Source organism: Varanus komodoensis, unplaced genomic scaffold (genome assembly GCF_004798865.1).
Source record: "Varanus komodoensis strain SLA01 unplaced genomic scaffold, ASM479886v1 scaffold7_1, whole genome shotgun sequence".
In the NCBI taxonomy this organism is placed as follows: domain Eukaryota; kingdom Metazoa; phylum Chordata; class Lepidosauria; order Squamata; family Varanidae; genus Varanus; species Varanus komodoensis.
This window is the reverse complement of record NW_025336479.1, coordinates 12,989,555-13,003,543: the sequence shown is the minus strand read 5'-3', so window position 1 is coordinate 13,003,543 and position 13,989 is coordinate 12,989,555. Positions and strand designations below refer to the sequence as shown.

The 13,989-nt window shown below is 48.4% G+C and overlaps 1 protein-coding gene across 1 annotated transcript; it reads right to left on the bottom strand.

The window, feature by feature from the left end:
- Positions 1–2,219: 2,219 nt before the first annotated feature.
- BEST2 (bestrophin 2) lies at positions 2,220–13,718 on the bottom strand. Its single transcript, XM_044453759.1, has 9 exons — positions 13,567–13,718; positions 11,637–11,731; positions 10,506–10,739; positions 10,045–10,199; positions 7,102–7,179; positions 4,158–4,310; positions 3,866–3,946; positions 3,475–3,629; positions 2,220–2,823 (listed from the first exon to the last, which is right to left on the bottom strand). Exons 1-9 carry the CDS (start codon positions 13,716–13,718, stop codon positions 2,220–2,222), a joined length of 1,707 nt encoding a protein of 568 aa, XP_044309694.1.
- Between the last annotated feature and the right edge of the window lie 271 nt (positions 13,719–13,989).

The window sequence follows — 13,989 nt, the reverse complement described above, 5'->3', positions numbered from 1 at the left end:
ACAAGTAGGCATGTTGTGAATGGAGCCGGCTGGAGTCAGGGGTCAGACTAGGTGGTCCAGGAGGCCCCTTCTGACTCACTATGTTTCTATGTTAAGTGGGTCCCAGATCAAATCAAAGTATGAGCTTTCCCTAGAAGCAAAAATGACAAAACAGACTGCCATAGTTTGGACACATCAGGAGAAGGCAAGGCTCAATGGAGGCGGCAAGTGTGCTAGGCAAAGTCAAAGGCAGAGGACTAAATCGCGAGACGGGTTGAATCCATAAAGGAAGCCACAGCCTTCAGCTTGGAAGAGCTGAATGAGCTGTCATGGACAGGACATTTTGGAGGGCTTTCATTCATAGGAATTAGCATAGATCAAAGACGACCTGAGAACAGAAGTAATTTCAACAAGGCTAGGATAAATTCATTTTGACCAGCAGATGGCAGTCTTGAGCTAAATTAAAATAGGGTCATCTCTAATTACGGAGACTGTGATTGATTTCCCAGCAAAGACAACTTAATATAGTGCACTGTTACTAAAACCAGCTTGTGTTTGAGTTCATTGTCTATGTACTATATTTGACTAGCACAGGAATTAAATGCAAAGCAGTAACACCACGTTTTCTTCAGAAAAGAGGGAAGCCCAATATCAGTGTAGCTACTAATGGTAAGCCGTTAGGTGGTAGGGACCTTTGAGGTCATCTAGGCACCTGCCTGCTCAATGCAGTTCATCTTTCCGGTTACATCATATCTGAAAGAGAGCCATCAAGGCTCTGTTTCAATACTTCTAGCTCAAGAGTTATTACAGTTAAAACTTTGCTTATGTTTAGCTAAAGCGAGCTTCTTTGCAATTTCCACATATTCTAGTTCTGCAGCCTTTCAGATATGTGAAAACCACTATCTGCTCTCATCTGATTTTTTCACTTCTGCGGGATAAACATGCCCAGCTCTTTCGATCATTCTTCACGGGTCCTTTTTCAAACCCAACACTACCCTGGTTGCTGCCCTCTGGGCATGCTCCAGTAGAGTTTTCTCCAGCTTTGTGCCTGCCAGTTATTTTGGATTACAACTCCCATAAAACAATTGGAGCTGATGGGTTTGTAGTCCCAAACATCTGGTGCGGAAGGCTAATCAAGAATGAACAAGAATGTTGGTCTTTGAAAAAGGAACACTGGCGTTGTTTCTTCTACAATATACAGGAGATGGAATTGGACGGAGATAGTTTTTTCTCTTTCCCATATTGCTGAAACTCAAGAGTCACCCATTGAAATGGATAAGCAATAGGTTCAGTTCAATAAAAAAGAAAGTAATAATCCACACAATATGTGAATTCACTGCCACAAGATGGAGTGATCATTGTTGGCTTTGCTGGCTTTGAAAGGGATTAGACAAAGAGGTCAAAGAGTGGAGGAGAGCACCAGCAGAGGGTTGCTGCTTTCACTTTCTGCATGTGTGAGCTTCCTGGATGCTGATCCAGATGAGGCATTGATCTGACCCAGAAAAGTTAATTTTGGCTTGGAGGAATTCACTGCTGGCCACAGAGAGCACTGCTGACAGTCTATATTTTTAGATTGGTGTCCAATATATGGAATGGCTTGAAAAATAGCATCGTGTTAACACACACTTCCACAAATTCTACTCTATACAAAATACTAGTTAATAAAATATTACAAAGGCACAGTTTTAAAACAAGTTCAACCCATATGGAGGGTAAGAAGGAAGCTCCAGCGAGGTCACCTGTATCTTCTTCCTTTTCCTCTCTCTGCTTCATCATCCAGTGCCTGCATGAGAGAGAAGGATGAGATGCCACAGCTGACTTTGGGACAGAAGGGTACTGGTGGGGCAGATCAGTGTCCATGTTCCCCTTCCTGCATTCATCTCGAGTGTCTGTAGATATAAGTCAAAAACAAGCAAAAGATGGTATGTTTGGTCACGAGTGGGAAGGGGGACTGATTAACCCCCTCTTCGTGAGGTAGCAACATACCAGCAAAGGCCAGGTATCTGCCAGGAGAAGTGCCTCTCTTTCCAAGCAAAAATGTTTTCCCAACGGCACAAATCAAGATTAATTCATTTTTAAGTCACCAGCTAAAACTTCCCTGACCCCCAGTCCATGAAGGCTGTTCCATTTGTCTAATTTCTGCTGTCCTTCAGCTACAAGGCCCGCATTCAACTGAACTGCTGTGATAGGCCACTGTTTGCAAGCGCTCCATTCCAACCCATGGAGGCCAAAATACAAGTTCATGCCACATTTTCCTCCTCAATGGGGCTTTGTAACCAGTGGGGGTAGCTGGCTGGTGGAAGCACCCCCTTGCCAGGAGCTTCCTTTGGGCTGTGAAAGGAGGAGGCATCTGAAGAGCCATGCTCTAGGAGAGGCTGTGACAAGTCACTCGCTGCTTCGGGAAGAGACATGTCCACGAGGGGCATTGCATCTTGAGGGTTGGCCGCAGCACACTCCTGGTCTAGCCTATTCTGAGGTGGGTCAGCCAGTCCGTCAGCCTGGGCCTCAGAGGGATCGGTGTGTGTGTCATGGCCAGCAACTTCATCGTCGTTTTCCACCTCCCCTTCACAGCTGATGTGAACATTGTTGGGCAAATGCAGCCCGGGAGGCCCACAAGAACAGTCAGCCGCCTGGGTGTCCTGGCAGAGGCAACTGTAGGTGGTGGATGCTTCAGAAACACAGCTGTTTTTGCGCCTCAGCAAGGACAGTCGGCGCCCGAACCCACTGGGGGCCGGGGCTGTGGAAAGCAGCCGGTTCAAGAGGTGGGCGGGCACGTGGCGACTGTGTTCGAGGCCCTCCGCAATCTCCTCAAGCGGCTGGAACTGCATGTCTTCCTTGGGCAGGCTGCAAACAGAAGGCATAATGTTACAGACTGCGTGTATGGAATGGGCTTCCCCGGGAGGTGGCTGAGGCCCCATCGGTGAGGGTGTTCAAGGAGAGGCTGGACATGCACATGGTGGGCATGTCGTGAGCAGAGCCGGCTGGAGCTGGGGGTCAGACTAGAAGGCCTGGGAGGCCCCTTCTGGCTCACTCTGTTTCTATGTTTCAGTTCCCACTAGTTGCACGAGGGTTCACTGGACAGGGATCTTCCACGCTGCCCTCACACACCAGCACCTTAAGACTCTCTGGGCTAGGACGGCATGGTGGTTCTGTGGGAGCCTGCAGGGCTCGCCAGCAGAGGCCTTCATTGGCCTGGAGAGAAAAGTGGCAGCTCCCAGACAGGGGCAGGCAGTTTGCGGCTGCCCCCCCCCCCCCGCCACCATGGTTTGGCCTACAGTTTTCATCCAGCAACATAGCCAGTGGGGAGGGATCACAGGAGTTGTAGGCCAACAACATGTGGAGGAGCACACGTTCTCCCCGCAAATGAAAAAGTGAGGCCAAAAAGGAGAAAAAAGGCTCAGCTTTCAACAGCTCCAGGGTGCACCCTTTTCCTCTTCTACCAAGTTAGAAAAACTCTGTTCCCCTTTTCTGCTCCATAACATGCAAAAACCTTACGTCATATCAAAAGTGGAGCCCTGGAATGACGGCTGTTGCAGCATGAAAACCGTAGCTGCTGTGTACGGAGCGCGAGGGTTTGAGGCGTCCCAGTAGCGATCCTTCTCCAGGAGAGGCAGGTCCCCATACATCTCATCCACAGCCATCATGGAAACCTACAGGGGAAGGAGGAGTGCCGGAGGATACTGGTTGGGCAGCACAGAGCAGGAAGCCAGAGACGCAGAGTGCCCACATATCCTTGGAGGGATATGGGAATCTGGAATTTAGGAACGGTTCTTAGATTTGCCATTATGGGATGCTGGAAATCATCCTAAATATAGAAAGGCAAAACTAATCTCTTTCAAAAAGCGCTGCATGTAATCCTGAGTAGAAAAGGGGAGGGAAGAATTACCTGGAAATTCCTGTCGATCAGCAAATTGGTTTCAAAGTCGTCGTCATCCTCCCCGAAAGGGTTGATGAGCTGCTCAGCGACCTGCAGGGTGCGCAGATCCACAGTAAGAGGGACCCCCACCTGGCAAGCTCTGTGACCAGCTCCACATTCAGCGTGGCAAGGCGAAGCACACTCGGCCCCTCTTCCGACCTCCCGCAGGCCCCCATCCTTCGCTCCACTGACCCTTCCTCTCTCCCCAAGTGCTTCCTTGCCACAGAAGATGCCCTCTTGACAGACCTCACACCTGCCCTACCTTAAGCCATCCAACATAGAAGAAGAACTGAAGCAGTGTGAAAACAGGGACCCACAGATCCAGGTCATGTCCTTTATAACCCTGGGCTGGGTCAAGGAACTGCCGCCCAATGAGACAAGAAACGAAGAAACTGTACACAGCAATAGTAACCACCTGTCATGGGCAGGACAAGAAGCAGAGAAACAGGCCGATGTATTAGACACAGAATCTCAAAGCCCCGGTTTCTTGACCTTACTTAGATCATATGGATTAACCACTCAGGCTCTCTCTGTTCCTCTATGATTGGGCCCCTAATAATTATTGGTTGCTAAGGAATAATAGTGGAAGAGCTTCTAATGCATGTTTATATGGGTAATGATAAATATATTAATACTTATAGATACATACACGAGATCACAGCCTTTCAGTTTTGATTAATAAATAAGAAACAGTGCACCCCTTCTATGCTTTCTTCCTGACTTGCATTAGAACCATGACTCCCTACCCAAAAATGTTCCAAGAGCTGAACCAATGCATGTTGATCTCTTCTTAGTATGCTGTCCTATGGCCTTCCAACATCCTCTGGGAGGCCATAGGATTCTTCCGAGTCCCAGTGACCTCAGAGCTGGGATTTCAAATGCCAGGACTCCACCCTGCCCCTTCATAGCCAGCACGAAAAGAAGCATGCACACTGCTCCCTCAAGATCTCATCTGGGCCTCAGAGAGAGAAAAGAGGTATGCTTGGGCATCAGGAAGGGAAGCCTTACTCCAATTTCAGTCAGCCCTGCATCTTCCTTTCCTCCTCACTCCTGGTACTAAATTGACACAGTCAAAAATGGCTGTCCGGAGAAAACGCCCAGCACAAAGTGTGCCAGGCTCAGGATACAGCAAGTGTCCAAGTTCAGAGGTTTACATACATTGAGGCAATGGACACAGGATTACAATCTCCATCGACCTAGTTGGGTATAGAAAAAGGCACTCAGTGTGTTGAGGGTATTTAATTTACCTCAAGTGGTCCAAACAACATTCTGTGTTAGTAATTTGAAGCAAATGACTAAAGGGTGGCAGCCATTTGGGATTATGCTAAAGCAGCAGTGGGGGAAAAGGTAGCCCTCCAGATGTTGTCAACCTCTGACTCGCCAGCACAGCCAATGGTGAGGGAGCATGGGAGTTGCAGCTCAGCAAAATCTGAAGGGTCCCACATTCCCCATCTTGCACCCAAAGCATGAGCTCTTCAACTGCTGTTTAGAACTGTGGTAGACACAAGGCAGCTCTCCAAAAGCCTGAGACTTCCTCTTCCAGAAGGCCCTCTAGGTATGACTTGATCTCTGGCAGACACACTAATGTGCCAGTGACCTCAGCCACCGCAGAGCTTCGGTGATAGCAATGTTTGTTTGTTTGTTTGTTTGTTTATTTAAAGCATTTTTATGCCGCCCCCTTTGCAACAAGCCTCTGGGCGGCTTACAACACAAATAAACAAATATTGAATAAAGTTTAAAAATCTGGATACTTCTCGGCAGGTGTATAATAAATAAATAACAACAACAATTAACAGTTAAAATATCGTTTAAATAAAAAGGTCTTGGCCTGGTGCCGAAAAACAAATAACGACGGTGCCAGGCGGACCGCTCTGGAGAGCGCATTCCATTGGTAGGGCATCACCGCAGAGAAGGCCCTCCTTCGGGTACTCGCCCTCCTAATATCTTTCATGGAGGGCTCCTGGAGAAGGGCCTCCGCCGCCCGATCTCAGGGGGCAGGAGGGCATATATGGACGCAAGCGCTCTTTTAGATAACCAGGCACCAAGCCATTAAGGGCTTTATAGGTGATAACCAACACCTTGAATATTATCCAAGAGCTTAGTTTCCTGGCACAGAATGTGAGATGTGATTGTGGGTTCATTATCATGGTAGCTGCAAGTTTCATGTAAATAAATTTAAACTGTTCAAATGCTGTCCACTTCATTTCATGGCCAGCTTCAACTATTTGCTTGCTTGCTTTAAAATCGTATGCTACCTTTTAAAGCCTAAGGCTCCTCATATCAAAACCTTGCAATAATGCTACACCCATTTTTATACATCAGGGGAACATCCAACATGAAACAGCAGCAGTTAAACACAATACAGAGAATCATATATATTAATTAAAAGCAGCTTGAAATAAAAAGGCCTTTAAGGTCTGCTTATAATTCAGTAGAGTATGGGCCATACCTCCCACCCCAAGAGTTGAATTTCACAGATAAAGGGTTACTACACAAAAGGCCCTGTCTCTAGTAACTACTAATCTGGGAGCCAGTGGAGTGGTTGGAGAGTTGAACTGGGGTTCAGGAGATCCTAGTCCTGGCTTATCCACAAAGCTCACTGGTGGACTTGAAGCCAGTCACTGACTCTCAGCCTAAGCTACTTCAGTGGGTTGTTGTAAGAATGAAATTAAGAGAAAGAAGAGGATTAATGTAGGTGCTGGGGCATAAATACAGTTCATAAATAGTCTGATAGATTTCTTCTGATTTCTACCCTATGCACAATTATGTGTTTAGAAAGAATAGTTTCAGAGTGCTTAACCCATCTCTCACCTACTGATTTTTTTTCCTGCAAATGCATCCCCTGTCTTTAATAAACAATTTTATCCCCAAATGGACTCTGAACCCCAAGTTGGCCTGATGAGGAAGTGGTGGGGCATTTACATAAGACCAATTTTGGGTGAAACGGGGTTAAAACACCCCTCCCATCCATCCAGTTGCAAGCATCCCCTTCCCTAATTTTTTCACGTAATGGGCTGGGGAGCAGTTGCAGTATCTAGAAGCCCTGGGAAACAAGAAAAAGGACAAAATGGTTCAGCAGAAGTTTCCACACAGCTTTCCATCAGGCCAGGCTGTCTGGGGAGAACACAGAAATCAGAAGGTGGTCACAGCCCCGTTCTCAAGTGGAGCACGTCGAGCTTGCCATGTGCTTCGGGTCCTTCACTCACCTGTGTGTAGACCAGTGGGACACTGATCCAGTCATAGTGGTAGAGCATGCTGCACTTCCCCCGGAAGAGATTCAGCTCCTGAGGTGGGAGAGAATAGCCACTGCTAAGCAGGTGCTACGCAAAAGAACCTGCATCTGGCTAAAGTTTTTGAGACCAGTTTTCACAGAGGACACAGACGGAGGTTTATCTGCTCCAGGGAAATGGTGTTCAGTCTACTTGATCCCTCCAAAGGATCAAGTTCATAGGTTTGAGGCACTTTTAGATCCATGTTTACTACTGGATCTACATCCTTTCTCTTGAGGGGCTTTCTAGTCCAAGTCCAGGATAAAAAGAAAGAAAAACCACTGGAGCCAGGACAGGAGATGCCCAGAAATTCCAAGCTGCACTTCGCATCTGGAGAGCAGGCTGAGTAGACAAGCAATCTTCCCCCACTATGGTGAGCTACACTGCATTTCTGTGTACAGCAAGTTATAGCGATTCTTCCTGAATGCTACATTTTATGCACAGTGATGTCCTCTTTTGTGGTGATGCATTGGTGGTGATGAAGATGAGCCCTCTTCTTTGGAGATGTGTAAATGGCCATCTAAGTGGGCTTCAGGCCTGGTTTTGCTTTCACATTCTTCCCAAAAGTTCAGGGAAGGGACCCTATTGATTCTCCTGGACCCCTCGGCAGCTTTTGCTTCCACTGGCCATGATATCCTTTGTGTAGACTCTCAGAGGGTGTTTGTGTGGTTCTGCACATACTTGCAGGGCCAGTTCCAGGAGGTAGTGCTGGGTGACTGTGGCTTTGTCCCATGACTGTGGGATCTTTACAAGAACCCATTCTGTCCCCCATGCTGTTCAACATGGCAGAGCAGCTTTCCTCAAACCGATGGCCTCAAGATATTTGGGACACTTTTCCCGTCATTGTTGAGCATTGGCTATGCTGGCTGGGGCTGATCCAGTAGTCCAAAACATCTGGAAGGCACCATGTCAGGGAACACTGAGTTATATAAAGCCACAGGGAGAAGTCATCTGAGGATCTGGGGTGAGGCTCAGTCTGTATGCAGACAATGCCCAACTCTGTTTCTCATTTTCCTCTGAGTCAGTAAGGTGGTAAAAGAACTGAACTGATGTCTGGCATTTACTGACATGAACCAATACACTGAAATATAATCCACAAAAGACGGCAATGGGAGGTTTATCTGCTCCAGGGAAATGGTGTTCAGTCTACTTGATCCCTCCAAAGGATCAAGTTCATAGGTTTGAGGCACTTTTAGATCCATGTTTACTACTGGATCAAGCACCTTTGTTCAGCTCAGGCTGGTGAACCAGCTGCATCCTTTCCGGGACAGTGAGAGACTGGCATGGTTTGTTTTCTTGGGCCCTGGTTGTGTTTCCTTGCACCTTCAGCCACTCCTTCCTGCATCCCAAAGCGATTTGTAGCACTGTAGAACTGGCATGTCAAGAGGCTGTGCTGGGTTTAAAAAAAATGTTTCTCCCAGCTGTCCTGTAGCCTGGCAAAACAACTGAGACCAGCCCATGATTGTGGGTTTGCCCATAACAACCATGCATGGCTTAAACCCCTTACAGAACGGAACCCAAAAGCAAGCTATGTCTTCTCTTCACGGGTTGTCTGTGGTTAACAACTTGTAGTTCTGGATTCACATATAATGAGAGTCTTAATGAAACAAGTCCTAGTTAATTAAACTATGGGTTGTCATTATGTGTGAATCATTACATTGTTTTTTGCCTTCATTGTGTGGGTGGGAGAGTGAGGGGTTCAGGGGATTTGAAGAGGGATTCCCACTTCATTAAACTGATCTAGTAAATACGAGATATTCCCCACAAGTAGTTTCTGGGAGGGGAAAGAGGATCCCCCTGTCCTATAGTTACAGCTCTCTTCAGCTTTTGTGTGCCTTGTGCTGTGCTTTGAGGACGAACATACTTAGGATCATGTTAGTTCAATGGTGTGAGATCAAACATGACTTGATTAACAAAGGAAGGAACAGCACTGCAGACCTTGTTCCTAACAGGACAATGTGAACATTGAATACCACACTCCCTTGAAAAACTAAAGGAATAACCAAAAATACGCAGAAGGAAGAGGAAGGGTGGGGAGGGAGAAGAGAAAGCGAAACCACATTTGATCATGCAAGATCCCACCTGGCCGCCACTGCTGTGGACAGGATATAGTGAACTGACGGGGGCAGGGGGACCTTTAAAAAATAGAAATCTATTTACTGTGTGGATCATAATTCCCAAAACCCTTAGCAACAAAATCAGGAAAACAACCAGCAGTGCCAGCCAGAAGTCTTATGTCTGGAAGCACCCTAACTGGGACTAGGTGTTGGGATCACAGAACACCAGTGTTTCTCTGTCCATTTCAAGGCACAGTACAAGGTTTTGGTATTGATCTTCAAAACCCGGCATGGCTTGGGACTGGAAGGAAAGCCTGCTCCCACATTCAGCTGCTCGGCTGCTGAGCATCTCTTCCAGATGTACTTGTCACCTCAGGTGGGCAGAAAGTGTCCCTTCAGTAGTTCAAAGCCATCTGAGCAATTCTCCCCCCAAGACAGGTTCACCTAAATAGCAGAGACCTCTTAGGCTCAAGTCAGATTTCCCACTATTTTAATTTACTGCTGCTCTTATCTTTTTCTATCCCCTGCTTTTATTCATATTTTATGTCATTTTATAGCTATGTAACTTATCGACAGCTGCCCTGGATACCAGCTGGTTGCATGAACAAGCAGCATTTCTGGGAACCTGAGAATGCTAAAAGCGAAGCCCCCTCTGCAGGTTCATACCCATTAACTTGTCATGGCTTCCCTACAGAATCCTAGGAGTCGCAGCCTCTTGAGGACACCCCACCAGAACTCCAGCTCCCATCATTTCACAGGGAGGAAAGAACACTATTAAACCAGTCTGAGCCTATAGTCCAAGCAAAAGAATTCGCAACTGCACCTCCATCAGCAGCTTCAGAGCAGAGTTATCCCGTATGCGGCCTTCTTTGCGTGCCTGTGCAGCTAAGTTGGTAAACCAAACGCAGGGGATCCAGTATCTGTTGTAGGAAGTGTTAAAGTTCTCGAATTTCTTGCGCTCCTCCCGGGTCATGAAACCTGAAAGCGGAGACGGCGAAATGGCTGTGACGTACAGCCGCCCTGAGGCAGCTGGCATTTTCTTCTACTAGGTCCAGTCTTACATTCTCGTTACATTTACCCAAAATGACTGTGGCGTACCCAGAACACCTTTCCTCAAGCTGGCATCCTCCAGATGTGTTGGGTCGTACTCCAATAGCCATCGTTCTGGCCGAGGCTGTTGGGGATGGCAATCCAACACATCTGGAGGGAGGCAGCTTGAGGAAGGCTGTGCTAGATTGCCACCTTTGCTCAGTGGGAGGAAAACCGTCCGTGCCTTGCACTCACCTGCCTCCACGACATGGTCCATGGTGGGGAAGCGCTTGAAGACCGCGGTGCTGACCGAGCGAAGGATCAGCACAGCGGAAAGGCTGCAGTAGCGCATGAGCGTCCGTCGGTAAAGCCGCCCCTTCTCGTCAGTCCCGTGCACATTCCCAGAGATGGCGCACATCAGGCGGTCCGGCATTGGCATGCTGGTGTACTGGCTCCACCAGCGGTTCACCACCAGCGTCACGTAGAAGCCTGAATGAGCCCAGGAGACGGGAGGGTTACATCGGCACGCGGTCCCCATCCCTCCGTTAGGCCGTCTTGCTCACAGTGTAAGCCTGAAGGCATAACTGGAACCAGGGCCAAGGGTTAGAACATGTTCGGAAAGCAATTTCAGTCCTGGAAACACACGGTTGCAAAAATGAAGGGCCTGCAACAGAATGGTGCAGTACGGATGGTTTCTGTTCAGTTTTTCAGCCACTCCATTTCCTTCCCCCTCCACAATGATGTTCCACCCCCCACCCCCCATCAGCCACTGAACATACTAGGCCCTCATTGGGCAGTTAGGCATCCCTCCAAATCAACTTTTTTGGTGGGTCGCTTCAGCAAGTCTTCTGATATCTCCCTTTTTTGAACGAATGATGCCATTTTGGCTACCAAAGCTCAGAGAGCCGGGTCCACTATTAAGATATGCAATATTTTTCTGAGCATTTGCAGAGTGCCTCCCCCTCATTTTTGCACACACTTAATCAAAACCTGTATGTTTGGGTCAGGGAGACAGGGCTTCCTGGGCTGGTTGGCTCACTTTTGGGAAGGTTAGAGCCCTAGCAACCCTTTCCATGAGCACTGGCATACACAGGTGCTCCAGGTGCTACCCATTTTCCAGCTGGAACTATTAAGAGTCCATAGCATCTTCTATTGTGCCATTGCCTTAAGAGATTAGGTAAGTCAAAAGCAAATCCGGACCAGGAGCATTTCTTGCTACTGAGCTTTACAAGATTACCTTGCATTGCCCTCCAACTGAGCAGCAAAGGACAAGCAAGACCTTGGATTAGATATCTCAGATGAAGAGACCACTCCAGCAACCAAGGGGCTGCGATGGGAAAAACATACAGCCACACAGCACGAGGGCTGCAGATTCAAATGTCTCACCCAGGACAAAGGAGACTGGGATGAGGTTGGCATAGTTGTCGCAGTAGATGACCACCTTTTCGAAGATTCGTTTCCGATCCTCAGTCAAGACAAAGCTAGAGGTGGGGAGAAGAAGAAGAAGCAAGATTGAGGAGGAGGAGGAGGAGGTTAATTTGGCACAGGCTGGCAGCCATGGCTGCAACAATATCCGTCTGTTTGCATTCTTGCAAGGGGAGAGCCCAGTGCAGTCTGAAAGGCAAGTGTGGGCTGGCCATTGGAAGCAAAGGCTGCTTTAAACAATACCGTGAAACGGGAGAGCAGTCTTGGAGCGCCTCCACGCATCAGAGCAGCCTTCTTGAACCTGGCCACCTCTAGATGTGTTGGAGAACAACCGCAGAATGGCTGGGGGATTCTGGGAGTTATAGTTCAACACTTTATGGTGGGGGGAGGGGGCAGGACCACATTGGGAAAGGCTGCATCCAAGTGCCAGAAACAGCCTAATGCTGGTAGCTGAGGTCGGCCGTGCATACACTACAAAGAGCTAGATGGAGTCTTGCAGAGGGATGGGTGTGTATTCCACCCACTTGTCTGTTAGAAGCGAGTTGTGTACATAACAAGACGCTTGGCAACCTGGGAGCTCATCTGAGGGCAATTCAGAGGTGCTCATCTTGGGAAAGCCTTCTCAGTCATCAGGAGAGCAAAGTACACACCATTATGTAAAAAGGTGCTTCTAGGTAGAGGACTCCTACTAGTGCTAGTAATTCAAAGGCATCAGGTCATTATTGCATCTTTTTAAAGCAGGTTTTCTGCAATAAGAAGAAGATGGAAGAAGAAATGAAGAAACCTGAAACCTGGGAGGGCTACAGATTCTGCAAGTGAGGCAGGGTAATTGCATGGATTTTCTACAGTATAAAAAAGATGGAAGAAGCAGTGGAGAACACCGCTGCAAGTGGAAGAAGATGATGGCCAGTCCCCCATAAAATGCAAATTAGGCAGGGTAACTACACACAACCTTGCCTAGAAGTACCCAGAACCGCAGTAAGTCCTGCATTGGTCACCATCATGTTCTGGAGTTAAAAACTGGGCCAAAGCAACTTGAACCCCGGGCGGAGAAACAAGGAGGATCTGTCCTCATGATGACTTGCATTCCTCTGGTCCAGGTTCTAACGTGGCACAGCTGAACAGAGAGTAGGCGTACACGTGTGCACACAGGGCTCCCCTGGGTGGAGGCAACGGCGTGTGTGTGCATGCGCACTTTCGACCCCATTCACTTAAACAGGTTCTGACTGCTGCTGCTTATGTCAAGGGTGCCCAGAAACAAGGTAATTACAGCTGTTGTGAAAGGGGGTGAGGTTGGGCGATGCCAGGTTTATACACACCCTCCCCATCACACGCCGCTGTATTGTGTTACAGTCAGAACTGTTTTGAACACAGTTGTGCCCTGGGCTGTGCAAAAGCTTCCTGATTCAGAGACATCCGAAGGCATCAACACCTTTGGTTAAGTCCAGAATACTACAAGTGGATGTCCACCCTGCCCTCACCCCGACATCCTCACAAGTGGGATCTGGAGTGTCTCACAACCCTCCAGAGAAGGTTGGGGGCGGGAGGGGGACAAATGCAGCTGCAAGGGAGTCGGGATATTCAGTCTGTCAGCAAAGCTGGCTCTGCCAGCGGAATGATGCCGTTAGAGCGACTCACTTTCCTGAAGGAACAAAGCCTCTCTCGCCATTAAGAGAAAGCTGCTCCCACTCTGGGGAAATGCCACTGCCTGGTGTTTGGATCTAGGTATCAGAAGGTTAGGAAAAGAAGGTCATGAGCCCTGAATAGTGGGGGGGGGGGCAAGGTAACAGAGAGCAGGTGTGCCCTTCTTTTCCACTTGGGCCATTCTGGGATACCTGGACCTCCCCCCGCACCAGAAGGACAAGAAGGTGTTCCTCCTGCCCTTATTTACCGATAGGTGAGGCTGAGTCCCAGGTAGGAAGCTGAGAAGACCAGGAACTCCTTGTACAGCAGCTTGTAGATACTTCCACGCCAGAGGCTCAACAGCTTGTAGAAGCCACCAAAGCGGGCATTAGCCACTCGGGCTGTGTACGTGACCGTCATGGCCCGATGGAGGTGGCTCGGTGGTCTGCAGTGCAGGGAGAAGCAAAATTAGGTCTCCAGAATGGTGAGCATCTCACAACAGGCCAGCGCAGCCAAGGGCTGCTGGTGGGGTGGAGGATCTCGTCCTCCGTACCATGACATCCCCTGCTTTAGGCTGCTGGGGCCAGATGGACAGCTCCCTCTTCTAGAAAATTTCTATGCCGCCCCATTCGCCGAAGCCTCGGGGCGGCTCACAAACATTTTGGGCCAGTTCAAGCATGCAAGTAAGCAC

What these genes read in the sequence shown, in the direction of transcription:
- BEST2 (XM_044453759.1), bottom strand. Translation starts at nt 13,718, where the DNA reads ATGACGGTCACGTACACAGCCCGAGTGGCTAATGCCCGCTTTGGTGGC. An exon ending in CCCAGTCTCCTTTGTCCTGG is followed by an intron (nt 10,740 to 11,636) that starts GTGAGACATTTG and finishes GGGCTCATTCAG; the next exon opens with GCTTCTACGTGACGCTGGTG. An exon ending in GGACCATGTCGTGGAGGCAG is followed by an intron (nt 10,200 to 10,505) that starts GTGAGTGCAAGG and finishes CTCCGCTTTCAG; the next exon opens with GTTTCATGACCCGGGAGGAG.